Below are 19,950 nucleotides of genomic sequence, written 5' to 3' on the forward strand. Positions count from 1 at the left end.
GTCTAACTTCGTCCACCATGAGACACACAGACAGGGAGAGAAGCTGGGGGTCAGAGCACAGGGTCAGCCATTTCTACGGCGCCCCTGGAGCAGTTGGGGTTCAGGGCCTTGCTCAGGGACCCAGTGGAGTAGGATTCTTCTGCCGGCTGCAGGATACAAACCGGCAACCTTCCAGCCACAGGCGCATATCCTGAGCCACAGAGCCACCGCTCTGCCCGCTGCTAAAGGAGTGGTACTTAAGAAGAGTTCAGTTCACAGAGACCTTTCAGGGATTCCCCACATGGCTCAGGCAATCAGACCAGTGCTCATCAGAGTCTGGAAGCCAGGGTCAGCTGTGTGTGACCCTTCTCCTGAGCCCGAGCTAGACTGTGGGCACTGCAGAGCTCCAGGAGCAAGACAGAACCAAGGTGAAAGAAAATGTGAGTCCCCCAGCTCCTCTTCCCCCCCAAAAGGAACATTTCAGTGACCCCCCTCCATCAACCCCCCTGTTTGGGAGAAGTCTATTTAAGAGAGTCTATTTACTTGGTCCTACACCATGACTCATCAAATCAAAACACGTACGCACCCAAAGCCTGCTTATTTGCTTAGGTTGAGCCAAAGTCCTGAGCTGAAGTCCTGAGCTGAGGTCTGCATTCATTTCTCACAAGTACCGCTTTGATCCGAGTAAGAGCTCACTAATAAGGAGCTACGAGCTACGGTTCGCCAATGTTAATATGACCACACAGAGGCCTTGTTTTTTTTTTGTTTTTGTTTTTTCATGCATGCAAACAGACAGAGGCCTGGTTATTTTGGGGGAAAAAAATGTGTACTTGAAAGAGAGAAGACAGATACAGAGACAAGAAAGCTCCTGTGTTCGTCACTGTACTATTTCTGGGCAGGAGTTGCTGTTTGGTTCATGTTTCTTTGCCTGTGAGTGTTTTATTATTTTGATATGTCTTCAAAGGCCCTTAAAGAGGCCGGCCTACTGTATGGGACAACATAACAACTCAGCGCGGCCTACTGCCTGCGCTTTCATCCTGTTGCCTAGCAACCCCAAGGTAGCCTTTTTAGCTGAGTGTGGAGGAGTTTCAAGGTTAACCACATCCTACTGGCGTTCCTCAGGTACAGACCCATTCATACAGAGAGTCAGCTGCACAGCTTGAGCAGCGAGAGAACTGCGCTGGCTGTATCTTAAAACAGCTATGTTTCGACATTGTTGCATTCAAGCATTTACTCGATCAATAGCACGCGAAAAGCCTTTGAAGAGCAGGGTTTGAAACAGATTCCCTGCGCAGCCCAGATGTTGCAACTGGTCTTGTTTTTCTCTCGTCCTTACGATTCGACATGAAAAGGGCTCTTGCCAACTCACACCTCTCCCCGACACCCGATTTCAAGAAAAACAGGCAGCCGCGCGGCTGTCGCCGACAAAAAAAAAAAAAAGAGCTAAAACAGGAAACTGTGTTTAGAAAAAAAAGGGCAGGTTCTAAGGTAGGCTAGTTCTCTCTCCCCTTCGCGTTCTGTCACTCTGGGTAGCACTCCTCAGCCTCTCACCCTCTCACAGTCTCACTGGCAAGAAGGAGCCCGTTTTGTGTTCAAGATGAGCCGGAGACGAGCGCCGGACAGCACCGGGGCATCAGGTCAAGGCTATTCCGAATGAACAGAGGTAAACTGCAAACAACAAAGACGGCTATTTTCATTTCTCTTCAGTGCAGGCAGGCTCGCCCGTGGTTCTGTCCAGAATAAAAGCTTGGCGAGGACAGAGCAGGTGGCTTTGGGCTGGGTTTGAATTCAGTTTGTACAAGACAGCGCTTGGGAGAGATCAGAGGACCGCTTGAGTGAGCTGAGTGGTTACTGGCTGTAATCTTCAGAGGCTCAGACTGAGCCAGCGTACTGCCAAGCTGGTCTGTATCGTCAGTCCTGGAGCACGGGGGAAACTTACGTGCAGGTAGGCAGGTGCTCGACAGATGGCCTGTCTCCATTCCAAGATAAACTGATAAAAAGATAGGCATCCAAATAACAGAGTACTGTTTATTTGGTATTTTTTTATCTCGCATGATGCAATGTATTCAAAATGGCAAAAATGCACTGGAATTTTTTTAATAATAGTTGGATATGATGTGAAATTCTTATGACAGGTCTGAAATGCTAATGTCCAGGGATTTCTAAAATGAAGATCTGATCCTGGACATACAGGGGTCTCTGTAACTTCTTCTCCTCACGCTTTGTTCATCAATTAACCACTTGTGTGCCTTAATAATTGTACGTATTATGCTACTCCTCCAATGACACTGGGTGAGCCTAATTATATTTCTATTGATAAGAATTCAGTAAATCAAGTCAGTCAATTCATTAAATGCAGCTTTACTTCAGAGAAGAGCTCTTTAAGGACATCCCTTTCACAGTGTTTGTGAAAGACCGAAGACCAAAAATGTTTTAATACAGTCTTAACAGTTGTCTAGAAATTCATCTGTCATTTTTGGTTTCCTCCTGTGTATCTTCTGAGTGTGTGTGTGTGTGTTTGTGTGCATGTTCATGTGAGTGATGGTGTCTTTGTGTGTGAGTGAGTATTTGTTAGTGTGAGTCTGTGACTGAGTGCATGACTGTGTGTGTGAATGAGTGTGTGAGTGTGTGTGTGTGATTATGTGAGTGTGGGTGACTATGACTGTGAGTGAGTGTGTGCGAGTGAGTATGAGTGTGTAAGAGTGATTGAGTGTGTGTGTGTTTGTGTAAGTGTGAGAGTGAGTGTGAGTAAGTGTGTGTGAGTGTGAGTGTGTTAGTGTGAGTGTGTGAGTGTGAGAGTGAGTGTGTTAGTGTGAGTGTGTGAGTGTGAGAGTGAGTGTGAGTGTGTATGTGAGTGTGTCAGTGTGTGAGTGAGTGTGAGTGTATGTTTGTGTCAGTGTGTGAGTGTGTGTGAGTGTGTGTGAGTGTGTGTTTGTGTAAGTGTGTGAGTGTGAGTAAGTGTGTGTGAGTGTGTCAGTGTGTGAGTGTGAGTGTATGTTTGTGTAAGTGTGTGAGTGTGTGTGAGTGTGGGTGTCTGTGCACACTCCACTGTCATGGCAGCACCTCTGTTAAATAGACCACCTGGCACTGTTTCATGACTGCAGCCCCGCTTTTTGTCATACAGGAACTGGCTGTGAAAATAAATAAGCAAAAAGTGTTAACAGAAACACAGTGTGAGACAGAGGAATAAGACACTCTATTAAAAAAAGCTTTTCTGACTTACACTCTATGGAAAATTGTCTCTGTTTTCCACCCTGCACTGCTGGAGCCCAGAAGGTACAGACAGCACAGCGGGTCAAGGGGCAATATTAGTAGATATGCATAAGGAACCACTGATATTCTCCGGCTCACACACCAAAGGGTGAGGAACGGGACACTAGGGAATCTACAAGGAGGGACAGCGGCTCATCCGTAGTGTGAAGTGAGCCCAGGGTCATGAGATGGATTAGGGTCAGGCATGACCATCAGCCAAGGCCAGGGCTAGTGACTGCATTTCTTACCAGCCATGGAGGTAGGTCAGTGGGCACGAAGTGCTGGTACAGCTCCATCATCTCGAGCGCTCGTGTCAGGTGATTGCGCCTCGCACCTTGTCTAAATTTGGTGCTGTTGTTTTGCACTGTCGCAGCGAGGAACGGCTCAGTGAGCAGATGCACAGAGGCACAGGAAGTCGGTTTCAAAGGAAGCAGCTGACTGTTCACTCAACCTGGCCGCCCGTCTCCCCATCTCTCCACCCCGCCTATGCGACTTGCTTGCATCTCCTACCTGTCTTCACGTTGAGGGAGACGAGAGGGTGGCTGCCCCTGATTGGCCAGGAGCCACAGCGTCTGCCGCTGCGGCAGGAGGCACTGCACTTCTTACCGTCAGTCGAGGTTTTGCTCTGAGTGTGAATTTTCCAAAGAGAAAGTGGGAGGTTTTGTTTTACCATATGCATGCCTAGCAGACACCCTTACATACGTGGGCAGAAAAAGTGCCCATGAAAAACAGATCAGTGCATCAGTATGACAGTCACACCGATTAAATACAGATCAGTGCACTAATAGTACAGTTGTGCTAATTAAGTGTTTGGAAAGTGTAAGATATGGTAGTGCAAGAATGATGAACTTTAATGCACAACAAATACAATCTGAATAAAACGTGGGATTTAATTGCACCACTGTATCCTAGGCAATAGAAAGCATCTGACAGCTGGGTCAGGAGTACAGTATATATTGGCCTATTATGAAAAGGATTTTCAGAACAAAGGAGTCAGGCCAGACCTCCGCTCCGCTCGCAGGAACAGGAAAGCAAGCACCAGGGCCTGGCTGAAAAATGAGGTGTTGAGGCATCAGCGCAGACTGACAGAGAGAGAGAAAGAGGAGTCATTTCACTGGAATCTTCACTGGCACTTCAACACAAGGAAAATAGACGTTATCGCCAACATTTATCTCCAGAAGCCGAGCCTGTCTTCCTGACCAGTCTTTTGGCCAAATGAATCCAAATGCATTTAGTGCGAGGCTCCGATGGGAGAAAGACATTGTCTGGAAAGTCCTGCCATGAGTTGTGGACGAAGTTACAGTAGTGTCTGGGGGAGCAGGGCAGCAGGGCTTATTAAAGAATGAGTTCTAGTAGAAAGCACCGCTGACAGGACACTTAAGAGTCCGATCTTGAAGAGTTAACTAGGATTTAGCTCATGAGAACATAAGAATGCTGGCAGGAGGCCATTCTGCCCCTCTTGCCCATTTGGAATTTAGCAGTTAATTGGTTAATTGAAACCAGGATCTCAATAAGCTATTTCATTAAAGAAAGCCAAAATATTGCCTTCAGCTACATGGGTGAGTACCTTGTTCCACCCTCTCACACCCTTTATATAAAGATGTCTTTTTTTTCCTTTTTGTGTGATGAAAGTCTATTCTTTCTTTTAAACGGATTTCCACGTAGTTTCCAAGAAACTCTCTTGAGAATTCTGTTTCACTGAGGAAGAGATGTCAAACACATGTCTTGTGTTCTGTCAGCCTCACCAGCTGTTTGATACCATCTTATCGTGCTGGTCACGCCTCTACTTACCTGTCAGTCAGGGCTGGTTGCCATGCATATGCAGGAAGCCAGGAAGCTTGTTTCACCTGTGGGTAATCAGGACCTCTTCCTTCTCAGGTGCATCAGACTGCTTGAGGTCAGATCTGGCAGTGCTCTGGGCTCTGTGATAGTCTTTACTCTGAGCCTCTCAAGTTGTACACTCCTCTAAATCCCCAGTTCCCTGTCTTGTATGTCACTCGGGTTCTTGACCCTGCTTTGTTTTGACCTTCTATCCCGGATATACCCTGTGTGCCTTTGAACTGCGTTTTACTGGGTAACGAACTTTTCTTGCTTCCCTCAACCCTGTTCGTAGATCTCCCTTTGTGCTCTGTGCTGCTGCTCAGTGTCACCTGGGTTTGGGCTCTGCTTGCTATGACTGTGCTTTGCCTGTTTCCCCTGTCTGTTTACTACACTCGCCTGTTGCTTGCCTGTTTCCCCCGCCTGCTCCTGGGTTTGTCTTACGACCTACAAATCACTGCTTCAGTCCAACATAAGCAGCACTCAATATACATCTGGTGCAAAATCTGGAGAGAAAGTGTTTGAATTGCTTTTCTTGCATTTCTAGCTGAGTGTGCACTGAATGCCAAAGAAGCATTCGATTTTTCTTTACAGTTCTCTGATTGGATCAAGGATTAAAAAAATAATATTGCAGCACTGCTGCAAGGTGTGTGGTTAAGGCTGAGGAATTTGAAGAGAAAACTGTTTGTTGTGTTTATCAGCTTGGGCTGATCGCAGCTGAATTAAATTAAATTGCGCAGAGGGCTGACTCCAGAACTGGGTCAGTTTCACTCACTTCCTCTGGTCTCCCATTGCAATGGCTTGCCTCTGCACTTCCAGCGGATTCACCTCAGTGAGATTCAAACTTGCCTCCAGCACACTTTACTGCACGAGATCCCATCATTGGTCCTGTCAAGGGCCCTTGGCCCCGTGCAGAGAAAACACCTTGCGACTGTTTCAGTCAAGCAGCTTGTTTGATTAATTGAGGTTTTAAAGTTGGCAATGCAGTAACAGTGTGAGAATGCTGTACTAGTTTGCTTGCCAAGGGCAGCCCTTGCAAGAGTTAAGCTGCTGATTTCCAGAGACCTGGAGAACCTGCAGTATTGAGGCCCTTGGGGCCCTTGATCTATGGGATGCCTGTCACATGCCGCAGCACAGAGGAGGGTTGTGGGTTCAAGTGTAAGCTGAGGACATGAGCTCTGTACTCATTGTAAACAGGATTTTGTCTGTAAAGCAAAACAGCAGAGATCATAATCGCTGTTCATTTGGGTAAGGGCAGAAACTGAAATAGTGAAAACACAGAGGGTGCAGATCGAGGCAGAACTTTTTTCATGTCTCCTGTCACAGAGCGCTCTTTCCCGTCGTGTGTCAGGATGTCTCATCGTGGTCTGTGTGCTTCCTTCTTCACGAAGTGGGCAAACTGCGTGGAGGGATGTTGGGTGGAAAAGTGGGCTGAAACGGCGCGCCTCTCCTGAGACCGTCTGTGATGTACCCCACTTTTCACCCCGAGTCCCCCATGTCAGGCCCATCCAGCCCCTGCTGACTGCTGATCCCCACCGCTGTTTCAGTGGGATTGATTGTGAAAGAGAAACTGAAACACCGTGCCAGGCCTCTTCGGGGCTCTGCTGAGCTTCCTGCAGCGAAGTGCCAACGTGCCCCCTCAGTGCCCGCAGACAGGGCATCTGTGCCCAGGAGGAAGACATTTCCACTTGCTGCAGGCTGAACGGCATCGTTTTTAAACGTTTGCAAGAGAGAGGCAAAGAAGGGAGTCTTAACTAAGACACTCGGTTTGCAGCTGGATCGGTCCCAGTCCTGTTGCGCTGCTTTTGTTTCAGGTTTCCGTGCCCTCTCAGAATTCAATGACCTAATACAACTGATGAGGTGGATAAGAAGTTAAATCAGGTGTTGATCAAGTGCAAAATGAAAGATATGGCTAAGAACCCTGCAGACACACATGCAAAGTCTCAAAACACTTGATGTGCGCAGACGTAGCTGTTAGACCATTCTGCTCACTAACAGTGAGGCAGCAGTGTGGCGGCGTGGTCAGGGTTCAGGATTCTGGATGTAGATCCCCGCTTGAACACCTCGAGATGATGCTGTGCTCTTTAAAATTCTTGTGATCCAGATCCGGAGTGATGAATTCTTGCGATCCAGATCCAGAATGATGAATTCTTGCGATCCAGATCCAGAGTGATGAATTCTTGCGATCCAGATCCAGAGTGATGAATTCTTGCGATGCAGTCGTATCCGGGAGCCCTCTCTGCTCGGTGCATGGCCTGACCCGTCTTCCTGTCCCCTCTGCCCGCAGCTGCCCAGCGGCCCTCCTCCGTCTCGTCTCTGAGCAGCATCGTGGGCAGGATGGCGTCCGCGGAGCCCGCCTGCCGCGGCAGCTGCACCTCCGTCAACACCGTGTGCTCGGACAGCGACCGCGCCGCCAGCCTCAGCTCCTCCGCCTCCTCCGCCTCCCTGCAGGACGGGCCCGGCGGCGGCGGCGGGTCCCTGCCGTACGCCCCGCCCCAGCGCAACGGCAGCGACATCAGCCTGGACCTCACGCCGCTGTCCCAGCTGGAGGAGCGGGGCCGCGCGGGCCACGCCCTGGCCGCCCTGGGCGACGCGGGCCGCGCCAAGCTGTCCCGCCTGGACCGCGTGGTCCTGGAGATCGTGGAGACGGAGCAGGCCTACGTGCGGGACCTGAAGAGCATCGTGGAGGTAAGCCTGGGATTCATCGCGGACGCCGGGGAAGGGCAGGGCACAGGGCCTGGGATAGGAGAAACACACCTTTATATCAGGTGCCAGCAGCCACATCACCCTGCAGCTCCCAGCTGGCAGCCCACTGGAGCTCAGCAGGTGTGAGCCTGGCCAGTACCTGGAGGGGAGACTCCTGGGATATCTGAGGCTGCTGCTGGAAGAGGTGTTAGTGGGGCCAGTAGGGGGCGCTCACCCTGCACTCTGTGTGGAGCCTAATACACCAGTATAGTGACGGGGACACTTCACTGTAAAAAGGAGGTGTCCTTTGGATAAAACATAGCACCTTGGTCCTGACTCTCTGTGGTCATTACAAATCCCAGGGCATTTCTCGAAAAGAGTAGGGGTGTTACCCTGGTGTCCTGGCCAACTTTCCCTCTGGCCTTTACCAGTCATGGCCTCCTAATAATCCCCATCTTTGAACTGGCTCCATCACTCTGCTCTCCTCCCCACTGAGAGCTGGTGAGTGGGGAGCAGACTGGACCATCTTCCAGGTGGGGGTACACACTGGTGGTGGGGAGAGGATCCCCATTACCTGTAAAGAACCTTGAGTGCAATGTCCAGAAGAGCGCTATATAAGTGCGAGCAATTATTATTATTATTCAATTTAAATGCAGTGCAGAAAGAGTAGACTTTACGGTCCAATTAAATAGCCTGAGATGTAAGCAAAAGTAGAACACAGAAACATTGCACGGGTTCTTCTGAGAAAATAATTTGGGAAAAAATATTCCTCCTGTATAGTGTCTTCTCGACCCTCAGTTTACACAAAGAGCTTCCATATGGCACTGTCTGAGGCTCTTGTATCCTCATCTTTTCCTTGTATTCCTTGATGGAAAGTGCTGATGTGGGACTGCAGTACCTATAATTCTGGAATGAATGGCAGTACTGGGATGGATCAGGTGCTTGATCCACGGGACACGGGTTCGAACCCGGGTCACGCTGCTCAGCAGGGCTAAGGGCAGGGATGGGAATTGTAAGTCAGGGATTTCTCGGTATCCGGTGAAACAGCGACCCCCGTGACTTCCTGGGTGACTCTGCAGGCTTCGGGTGAGGTCAAGGAGGAAGGGTCAAACGGATGACAGAAGATGATTGGCTGGGTGGCTTCAGGGTGGGCGGGTCAGAGGAGCCCTTCTGCACTTCCCCATTCTCCCCACGTGGGTACAGGCGTCGTCCCGTGGGCCGACACTCAGACACAACTGGCGATTCCAACTTGCCTGGTCAGTATAACTGGGGAAACTAAACAGTGAAAGAAACAGCCGGCAGTATGATCCACACAGCTCCGCGATCGCAACTGATGTTCTTTTCCTGCTCTTTGCTTTTGTAATAAAAACATTGGCGGGGGAGGGGGACCGGGAACTGCAGCTGTCCAGAATTCACAAGCCGCGTCAAGGCCACAGCGCGGTGTAACGCGACAGCGGGTTCGGCAGGACCCGCACCGGAGTCAGAGCCATTAGTTCAATTAGGAGTAATTGAGCCAGGGCCGGGGAGCTGGAGAAAGGAGGCTGTGTTTTTCAACACGTTTATTCGATTTAGAAAGGAGGCGAGACTCCTGGAGGGACCCTGGTGGGTCAGGGGTCAAAGGTCAATGTTTGGGGAGTAGAATTTGTACTAGCGGGGCATTTTCAACGAGCCCTGAAATTACAGGCCCGAGCACAGAATTCACAAGAATTCATGCTGCTTCCGTTTTACTGCTGGAATGCGATCTTGGAAGTCTGAGACGCAGTTTTAACATGCTTTCCCAAGATGACCCTGTCATATGAGAACAGGGCCAGATGAGATGCATCCCGTCCAAGGTATATATACCCAGACCTGTTCCGAGAGGCTCTGGGGCTGGCCACTCCAGGACAAGATCAGAACCTGACCTGAAAAAGAGCCGTCTGCTCCAGAACTTAATTTCCCACCCCCCACCCCACACGCTCCAGCGAGGAATAACTTCATGTTTCCACGCAGATCTCGCCCAGCAGAATAGGGACACAGCCAAAACCCCCATTTCCATGGCTTCCAGAGCCCCCGTCGCAGCCTGAGCAGTCCGGTCAAGTGCACGCAGCTGGTGCCTGTGGGCGTCCCTCGCTCGGGGTTTCGAAGGTTTTTTGTGCACGGCTATGTGTGCCACAAACGGCACAATCGTTTTTCTGAACAGCGTGCGATGGAAATAAAAGGAGACCTCCAGTGTTAACGAGCTGTAAAAAGAAAAAGGAGGAGCAGAGAAGGAACTGATCTTTAGGGGCTGAAAACTTTGGGTGGGACCCAGAGAGGGGCTGTTTCTGAGGAGTGAGGCCTGGGGGGCACAGAGGGGGACCATCGGCCAGCAATGTGTGCCCATGGCCGGGCTGGGTCGGGCCGAGCTGGATCAGCTGGGGGAGTCTGGTTTTAATCGGGGGCCGAGCAGTGGGGTGATGTCAACGGCGACAGTAATGAAAACCAACCGTGACGGCAGCCTGTTTGGGGGAGGGAGGTCGTAAAGGGAGAGAAGCCCCCTTTCGCCTGAAGCTCGGCCAGATCGGACAGGAAAAGGAGGGGGGTGAGGCGAGGGCTTTTGGCTGTAGCCCCCGTTAGAAAGCTCCTGGGACCAGGGAAGAAGGAGGAAGGGGGGGACTGAGAGGCCCTCGTATCTCGTGTGAGGGGGGGATCTGAGCGAAGGAGGGGCATCTCTTCTGCTGTTCCGAAAACCTCCGACCTTTTCTCTGAATTCCAACGTGCAAAAATTTAAACGAGCTGCACGAGACAGTGTGTTTTTTTTCTTTTTTCCTTTCCTCCTTGGTTTCTGTCTGTTTCATGTTCTCTGTGGCTTGTCTTTTCCTCGTCAGACCTCAGACATGTTTTTTTTTCTCAAAGGCACCTCTGTCTTTGGCGTGTTAGGGTTGTGTCTTATCGCAGATTGGGCTCTCCTGACAGCTTCCAGAATGTGATTACCCTTTCCCCTCCCTGCCTCGGTTTCTCTCTGGAGTGTGCTGAGACAGTGTTTTTTTGAAGAAATGTTCGTTTGAAATGTTCTGGTAGGTGGGAGCACAGAGAGCCCAGTCTCACCGTGCCTGTTTGGGACTGGTTGGTGCCCATTCTCCTTTGCTTCTTTCATGTTTGTTTACCCAGAATCATTTGAAAAGGGCACAGCTGGGATCAGCTCCACAAACCGGTTTGTTTTGCTTTCAGAGTCAGCTGCATCTGGAGCCAGACTCCCAAGGGGAAATAGTCTGACCCACCTCACCCTCTCAGTGCACTGTCGTTGCTGGGCCTTCGGAAATAGCCTTCTGTCTGGGCCAAAAACGGCTTATCAGACTAACGAGCTAGGCACTTGGAAATCGCGTCGAAGTCCAACAATTTGGTATAAATGGGGCTGAAACATCTGAGATAAGTGCCGAGCGACTCGAAATTAGTTTTTTTTTTTGTGTGTGTACAGAGACTGGAAAGTTCCGGCTCTTTAACGTTGCCATTCAAACTAAATTACTGTGTCGTTCTTAACGAGATCATGAGGCAGAGTGAAATCGTGGTCCTCCTGGCAGGGCTTGAATTCCTGCCAGCTCCCAAACATTGCCTTAAAAGACAAAGCACGCTCTGTGATCCTGTAAAAATAACCTGAGGTTAGAGCGTTTGAGTTTTCCAAGCAGCGACATAATTGCCCGCACTCTCATGCCTCCATACAGAACCGTTATGTTACAGAAACGCCTGGTCATTTTCTGCTCGTAAATCTTGCAGTTTGAATTAGCACCTCTCGCTCTGTCTGCAGTCTTGTTTTTTTTTTTGTGCATAGGAGAGATCAGTCCTCTGTAACTGAGAGGACTGTCTGAAATCATAGAAACGGTCCATTTTGACTTCATGAGCAGAGGACTGCATCGATCTAAGTCTGCGAGAGAAGCAGAACCCTGCAGTTCCTCCTGCAGAAGCTGCTCGGAGAGTTTCAGGGGTTCGGTGTTGTTCGTCTTTACGCAGCCGGTGGGATAGAGGATCTGCAGCAGGAGGGTGTGAAGGGATCATAGTCACACATTCATCCTTCCCCATCTGAGGAAACCTTCATTATTTCACTGACACCAGAAACTCAAATCTAGCCAATCTAATACCTCTAATAATGCTTTATTAGGTATGAATGCCACTCGCAGAACATCTAACTCAGTAAAATGATTTCTTCACGTGTGCTCTATATGTTCAAGTTCTGTACATGAATTGTGAGGTGTTTTAATAAATATGTGCACTAGATGAATGTATAGGTATAAATGCATAAATCATTTATTTCTTCTTCACCAGGTTTTCAGTAGCTGTTTAATGTGTAAAGAAATCTCACAAAGCCATCTATCAAACTGAAGGCCCGGCTGAAACATTAGCTCATAACATTACTTAATATTTGTGGGTTTAGCACTTACGTCATGTGATCAGCCACTTTAAGAGGAAATAGCAGAGCCCACAATGCAGCTGGCTTTGGAAAGCCTGACATTGACAAGTCAAAAGCTGTGAGGCTCTGAATGCGCTAATGTTTAACTGCATTTTGTACAGTTCAGTTGAGTTTTGTCCTGGTTTCCCACTGTGCATTATGCGGTTTCCCACAATGTAACATGCTTTAACATACTTCTCCACCCTTTATCACTGTTTTTCCACAATGCCACTGCACTTGGTCACACAATGCCCTGGTTTCATAGTGCTGGTCCACAAGGAACATGCATTAAAGAAATCCATTTTAACCTGCAAAATGTACACATTTCAACTCAGCTGTTGGATAAAATATGAAACCACAGCTCTTAGTATTGCGGTCAGATCCCTTGTGCCTAACACAAGCTGTTCCCAAAAGGTTCTGACATTCTTGATTTGGCTCTGACCAACGCCCAGATGTTCTGGCCTGTGAATAACAAGTGATGCCTGAAAGCTTCCCACTTTCCTAAAGCTGCTACCCCGGCTGGAAGCCCTGTCGCGGGAGAGTGAGTCAACCTTGGCCGGTGGTTCCGAAAAAATAGATAAGCCACAAAAATCTGTTTTCTCACCACTGAACATGGAGCTACATTTCCCAAGAGAAGGGAGAAGAAAATACAGAGCAAAGTTCTGCAGAAGGGGGAGCCTTTTTTCTCTTGTCAGTGTCAGTTGCTGAGGCCGCAGAGAGCTTCTACATCACAGATCCGAGTGAAGTTCAGCTCCATGTCCTTCTCCTGAGGGAAGCTGGGAAGCACGGGGAGCGAGCTACAGTGCCTCTCAGACACTCGCAGGGCACTGCTCCTGCCTTTTTACTGCCCCTGCACTGAGATTGCAAGGGTTAACTGGGTGGGGGTGAAGAGAAGGGCATTTTGAATGAATTTTCAAGCCTGTGTGGGAGCAAACACGTGTCTCAGCCCCTGCTTGGCCAGGTGTCTTGCTGTGGCGCTGAAGTGCTCATGTCTGTTTTCTCCTTCCCTGGCCAGGATTATTTGGGATGTATCATAGACTGCGGAGACCTGCCACTCAAGCCAGAGGAGGTCAGCACTCTCTTCTGCAACATAGAGGACATATACGAGTTCAACAGGTATGTGGGAATGCTCCTCTCTTGGAACTCTGAAAACCTCTCCCAGCGTCTCGGTACGGTTCAGTTCTGTCTCTTCCATTCCTGCTCGGCTCACAGGCTGCTGAGCTGAGAAATTTGGGCCCCCTGCTGTCAGGCAAGGTCGTTGTAAGGCAGCAGTGGAATTTAGTCCACAGCCAGACGGAACCACAAGGCGGCCTTCAGCACAGTGCACCACTGGCCCGTTCTTCTGTTGCAGTGTTTGTATGTTTTTGCTCATGCTGTGCTTTCTCTCGCCCTTACAATGACCCTAGCGCACAGAACCGAGGACAGTCTACAGTGAGTAGGAGCAGCAGAAATGTGACAGCGCATGCTGTAGAGTTAAGGAGTCTAGCTGTTGTAGGTGCTAGCTGGCGGTTGAGCGGAGGATCTCTGCCAGCAGTTTCTTGAAAGAAACCAGGATATCTTCTTCAGCAGTGGCCTGGGAGGCATCTTTCTGAGTCTCCCCTGTCTGCTGCATGTTTGTGTTGACAGCTGACATGGGGGGCTGTGAGGGCGGGGTCAGTGGGAGTCACATGGCCAAAGGAGACGCAGACCAGCAGGACAGCTGAGACCAGGTTAGACAGCCTGAAGCAGGGCAGTGCCATTGCGGGTTAATTTTTTTCATCAAGGTGGAATTTCTTCACGAAAGATGGATGAACTATTACAGCACAGCAACTTCCAGCACTGCCACGTGGTGAAAGAAAAGGAGGCTGCCTTCTACAGAAGACAATCAGCACCTAACCACCAAGTCCCAGAGTGAACAGAGCGAGGGTCCCAGTCAGAGCAGGGAGGAGAGGTCCGTCTCCTGTGGATTGGAAGGGAGACATGTGCTGCCTGGACCTGGAACAGCGCTTTAAGAAGGACGAGAGGAAGCCTTTCTATTATCCAGCTCGTTTTGGTAGTTAGTAGCTTCCAGGGTCTCACCCAGCCGTTTCCTCAAAGAAACCAGGGGATCATCTGCAACAAGCTTGTTCCCCACTCCCACAGCCCTTTGTGTAGAGAGCTGCCTCCTGTTCTCACTTGTAAATGCTCTTACAAAAAGCATTCAGAAACCTTGACAAAGGGGGCAGAGAGGAATGTCCCAGGAAGGACCATAGTAGCAGCAGTGGTCTCCTCTTGTCAGAAGAACGACTTTCCTGCTTAATGTCGAGCTGGGCAATCTTTCACCAATCCGAGAGGCTGGCTCATTCAAAGGGAGCTCCTTGAAAGAGGCCTGGCAGTGCTGTGGACTCCAAGCGTCCCACTGCCACCTGCCCTCCGCACTGGCTCCGGGGCAGAAAATCCCTCGCTCTCTCCAGCAGACTCACAGACTGGGAAGAGTGGCTGGACTGGGAAACGACCAGCACCGTATAGAAAGACTTCAGGATATGATCACAGGTGGTCTCAGCACCTCCCTAAAACTCGCTGTGCCCACATGTTCCTGGCAGGCGGTGTTCTCTAGAGAGAAGCAGTGCTTTCCTGTTAGACATTGGTGTGTTATAATAACCAGTTCTCTTCTACCTTATTATATGGTTCCTTCCTGAAATACAGCTTGTGCCCCTTCCTGGGTGTGAGGCCAGCTAATTAGTACTGCTGGAAATGGAAGACTAATTTGAAATCATTTGGACGGCTTATTTTGAGGCATGTAAGAGCAGAATCCAGATGTTCAGAATCCGTGTTTTTACACCCTGTCCCTTAGCTGCCGGAGTTCATGTTTTCCTCGGAATACGTGGTGCTATCAAGTCCTGTGCTGTTCCTGGTCGGTGCTGGCAGTCTCGGGAGCAGTGCGCGGATGCCATTTTTCTGACCGCTCCTGAAGAAGTTCCTTCTCGTGCTGCACGTGTGCTCCGCTCGGCCTGTAGAAAGGGCTGGGCCTCGCTGGCAGCATTTGTCTTGTCCTGGCGCTCATCAGCCTTGGATTAACAGAGCGGCAGATCAGTGTTGAGGCTGTCTTCCTGTTCTGCTTCCTGCTTCTGTGTGCTTGTCTGCGATCCCTGGAGCCACAGAGGGCCTGGACTCTGGTCTGTGGGACCCAGGGCTTGTTGTACTGTAGTTCATTCCACTCAAATATTCAACTCAGGCCTGATCTCCGTAGCGGAGCCCCTTAGTCTGAAGAATGGGTCCCCAGTGTGAGTTCTGCTTGCCCAGCTGTAGCTGGGGCCCCTGATGCAGCACATAGCCTGGCCCCCCTGGGCTTGACAGATTTTGCAGGACTGGCTAGTTTCCAAGAAGAGCAGGTCAAGTCCTTTCTCTATGAAAAACACGTCTGTTGGCATTTCTGCGGCTCCGGTGCAAGGAGCTCCTTCATTTTACTTCATTGAAGTCCTGCAAAGTTTCCAATCTAACAGCCTCCTGTGTTTGCGCCTCCTCCGTTTTGTCTTTGCCATTGTGCTGCTGATACACTGCCTCTCCGGCGGTAGAGCTGTGTGGGACGTTGTCACATTGTCGCATGTGCAGCGACACATTGACAGATCGGCCATTTTGTCTCAGAACGCCGGCTTTCCAGATCTTTTCCACGTACCGCAGTGTTAAACACTCTCTCAGCGTGATGGATTATTGTTTTGCTCTTGGAGTCTGAGCCGTGTTTCCTGTAACATAAATTCTGGCGGAAGATCCCAGTTCACACAGTTTCTTGGTGCAGAGCAATTTGTATGGATGATATCGGGGACAAATGATGAGGCTGTTTGTACCCCCAGTCTTTTGGGCATCATCTGGGGTCTGACCTTACAAGACATGGAGTAAACTCTGTCCAGCTTGCCCACTGCTCCACAGTCTCAAACAATAGAAATGTTCAAATTCAGAGCAGGACATTCTTTGGAAGACAACCGCAAGCACAGCTGAAATTTATCTAGCTGTGCTTTATTGCAGCAAGGGAATTCTGTGCACCTCGCATTAAAAATGAACCGCAACCCCCAAAAAACCACACAAGGTATGTGAATGAGACCCAGTTACAGCCAGAGATCCAGGAGCTGTTGATCTTGGAAGTGCCCGTCTCTTTTTCCTGGACTGGAGCGCAGAGAGAAACACACACGCACACGCACACAGGAGAACATGGTTAAAACCTGTTACATTGTGACGTCGCCCTCCCCCTCCTCCTCTTCCAGACGTTTTGTGCTTGTCCAAGGACAGAAGAGCTGGCTGCCGAGGCCCTGAAGATAGAAGTGATCACCTGTCTTCTCAATCTCCCATCAGACCAGAATCATGTACAGAAATCCAGAACACTTTTAGTCGGAGGAGCATAGATTCCTGGATCATCCCTGTGGTCCGGTCGGGGGTGGGAAGGCGGCAGCGCCAGTCCTCCTTTGGCCAGGTAGTGACCAGGGGTGCCCAGCAGCACCAATAGGATCACATGGGAATTGAACCCTAGACCCTGGCACTTTCATTGGCACCACCTGGTGGTTACTGAAAAGAAAATTCCCAGCCTGACAGAAAGGAGGAGGAGACCAACCCCAATTTCCTCAGAACACTTCAATCCTAACAAGGCAGTGCTTCGTTTCCAAACTCCCTCGGATTGTCTTTCTCCGTTTTCTTTCACTTAGTGCAACAGTGACTTTAGTTCATGCTTAGTGTCCAGAAAAGCGCTATATAGGTGTAAGGAATTTTGGGATTGTGGCTGAAGCGCGTCACACGCCAGACCCCGGCTCGGTTCAGGGAGGTCACATGTGAGCTGGCTGGGGCTCTCCGGTTTGTCGTTTTTGGGAGACACCCAGGCATGTGCGATCTCCTCCGCCGGGCCGCCAGAGAGACCCCGCCGGTGAGTGGGAGGAGGGCCGAGGAGCAGAGTAACTGTATCGCCGATCTGGGGTTTGAAGAGTCTCGGCTGCGTACGTGGGCGTGTTATCATTCAGCGCAGGCAGACTGCTCACTCAGCTGCAGGTTTACTTCTCTCAAAACTCCCTGCCTTCCTTTGCACTGCACTGCAGGAGAAAACTCAGAACACATCTGCACATTACTGCTGCACAGCCGCCCAGTCCAGAAGGCATTTATTAGACTTGATATGTGAATTGATACAGCCCATTGCTACACAGTGTTCTCTGCCACTGTGGCATGGATAAAGCGGTTTGTTTTTTTAACATTCTGTTTTTACAGGCCTCTTTAAAGATGACCAAAGTGGTTCTTTTATTCCTGTAATAATAATTCCAGCTGACGCTTCAAGTGCTGAAGGCTGTATCGCTGGTTATGGTTAATAATAATTGGAAGATGGGCTTCAGCAATTTGACATGTGGTTTGCTAAAGTCTATCATAAGACCACTGAGCTCCAGCTTTACGTTTTATTCAAGGACTCAAATCCAGAATCAAAACCTCTTAAAAACAAACCCCCTTTAAATTCTCTGCTTTCCAGCACAGACTAGCACACCCTTCCACAATTACTGTACTTCTGTCAGCTCGTTCAGAGGAAGGAACTTGCAATGCGAAAATTCCCTCTTCCCCTTCCTTACTGTGCCCCTCTGTCCTCTTTTCTTCCCCTGTCCTCTCCTTCTGCTCCTTTCTCCCTCTCTCCTCCTCTGCCCCTCCTCTCTGTGCCCAGCTCTTCTCTCTCCTCATCTCCCCTCCTTTCTACTCCTCTCTCCTCCTGTCTCTGCCCCTCTCCCCTCCTCTCTCCTCCTCTCACCTCCTGTCTTTGCCCCTCTCCCCTCCTCTCTCCTCCTCTCTTCTCCTGTTTCTGCCCCTCTCCCCTCCTCTCTCCTCCTGTCTCTGCCCCTCTCCCCTCCTCTCCCCTCCTGTCTCTGCCCCTCTCCCCTCCTCTCTTCTCCTGTCTCTGCCCCTCTCCTCTCCTCTCTCCTTCTCTCACCTCCTGTCCCGGCCCTTCTCCTCTCTGACCTCTTTCCCTTTCTCTGTACAGACTAATCCAAAACAAACCAATTGAATTAATTTGCATTCTGCAACAAAATCCCCCCAGATCTCTGCCTGGAGGGGGGCTCAGGTCACTGCACTGGTGATTATTTGACAGACAGACTCCCCGTTTCGGCAGCAGTTGAGGGGGTGGGGGTGAGCACTCCAGGATGGGATGGGATGGGGGGGGAGAGGGGAATGGTGGGAGGGTTGATGATGAGCCAAACGCAGATGAATCCCATCTGGGCTCGTTTAAGGGGCTGCTAGCATGGATCGGAGGGAGAGTAACAAACAAGGGCTTTGTGGAAGTTGTGTTCAGAATGATTGCTCTGCTATCTGATCCATCTGTCCTCTGCCTTTCCATCTGATTCTGTTCTGAGCAGGATTCCTACATTTAGGCACTTTCCTTTCCCCTTGCAACATTTGCACTCTTGGGCTTCCCCCTGGCACAGCTTCCCGCTGTGTAGCAGTCCGAGGTGGGCAGCGAGCTGCGTGTGAGGATGCGAGTGCTGGGGGTCTCTGGCCGAGAAGGGTGCCGGTTTAGTGCTCCTGCTGTACTGTCACTGCAGCTCCGCTCTGGGCTCTCAAGCACAGAGAGGTTTTGGAATTGCCTGCTGGGCTGCAGACTTCATTTGGCAGCTCTGTGGCATTACACAGAGCTGGAAATCCAAGGCTCTTCCTGCCATTCTTATAACAAACGCTTACTGGAGCCACTGCAGAGTCTTTGGCAGCGTCCGCAGCAGGGATGACCAACAGGGATGAAGATAGCTGCAGGGTTTTCTGGTTTTGATTTCATTCAAGGCCTAAATGCATGAATACACTTGGCTTTTGGGCTTAATTGGTCAAAACTGCAATTTGTTCCAGGTGCTTAGAGACCATTTAGAGAGACCTATAAACCCTGCAGGATGGTGTCTGTACAGGAGCTGAGCTGGTGTTCGGAAGCATTCGGTTAGGACAGCAATTTTCATCCCTACAACAGTCAAAATATTGGAACTGGCCAGCACTTAATCACCGCTTTTTAAAAACTTTGTCAAAACATGCATCCCAGATTAAAGGAAAAACAAGAGTCATGTCCTTGTTGATTTTATACCTTACAGTAACAAGCAAGATTTCCAAGCTTAGCTCTGTAGCTGTGCACGGAGCTCTGCTGCCAGCTTGGCATTTTAATCTCGGTAAACGCTGTCAAAACCTAGTAACTGATACGTTTTCAATTAGTCCAGAGAGCATCTGCAACTCCTTAGCGATGTTTGCAGAGGAGGGTTTCTCACGATCCCATTTTTGGCGTAGCGCTTCCATGCGACAGACTGGCGCGTTTCTCCAGGTTTTAGGAATTGTTGGCGGCTCCTGGAGTCATGCAGCTCCTGCTCTGTGGTCCCTCGCTGGCAGTGATCGCCCTCTGAGCCCTCGGATACCGTGTGACCAACGAGTCAGATGTCCCCGTAGGAATTAACAGCTGGGAGACCAGTACCCCGGCTGACCCGCCACTGGTCCACTACGGTCACTCTCTTCTGTGGGTCTCATTCGTGTGGATGATGAACAACCACTGTCAGCTCAATCTAAGCTTTCTTATCCTCTGCAGAAAATGAGTTTTATGGCACCGTCTAATACAACAAAACAACAAGGACACAGAAACATTACCAGCAGAGAAGATGGTGCAGTAGTGTTACAGAATTTACATTATTTCAGAGTGAGATTGCTGGGGGGGTGAAAGATTTCCTGAGTGTGTCACTGTTACACCTGGGGACACAGAGGAGTCTCCCAGATGGGAGGAGTGTAAGTTCACAATGGAGGGGGTGAGACAGTCCATGGTGCATAAGGCCTTCATTACAGCACTGTTTGTAGAGGATATTTAAGTTGATTAAGTCAAC

General features: G+C 49.9%; 1 protein-coding gene across 2 annotated transcripts in view; it reads left to right on the forward strand.

The window, feature by feature from the left end:
- plekhg2 (pleckstrin homology domain containing, family G (with RhoGef domain) member 2) overlaps positions 1-19,950 on the forward strand; it is a 43,305-nt gene that overhangs the window by 13,799 nt on the left and 9,556 nt on the right. Inside the window, exons 1-3 of one of the 2 annotated variants that reach the window (XM_069187742.1) lie at positions 1,135-1,642; positions 7,337-7,737; positions 13,152-13,252. In XM_069187742.1, coding sequence (XP_069043843.1) covers positions 1,633-1,642; positions 7,337-7,737; positions 13,152-13,252 — 512 coding nt within the window. In that variant the 5' untranslated portion in view covers positions 1,135-1,632. Of the gene's footprint in view, positions 1-1,134; positions 1,643-7,336; positions 7,738-13,151; positions 13,253-19,950 lie in introns of those variants that run through there. The other variant, XM_069187741.1, reaches the window with a different exon arrangement.

The sequence above is a fragment of the Lepisosteus oculatus genome, chromosome 3 (genome assembly GCF_040954835.1).
Source record: "Lepisosteus oculatus isolate fLepOcu1 chromosome 3, fLepOcu1.hap2, whole genome shotgun sequence".
NCBI lineage: Eukaryota > Metazoa > Chordata > Actinopteri > Semionotiformes > Lepisosteidae > Lepisosteus > Lepisosteus oculatus.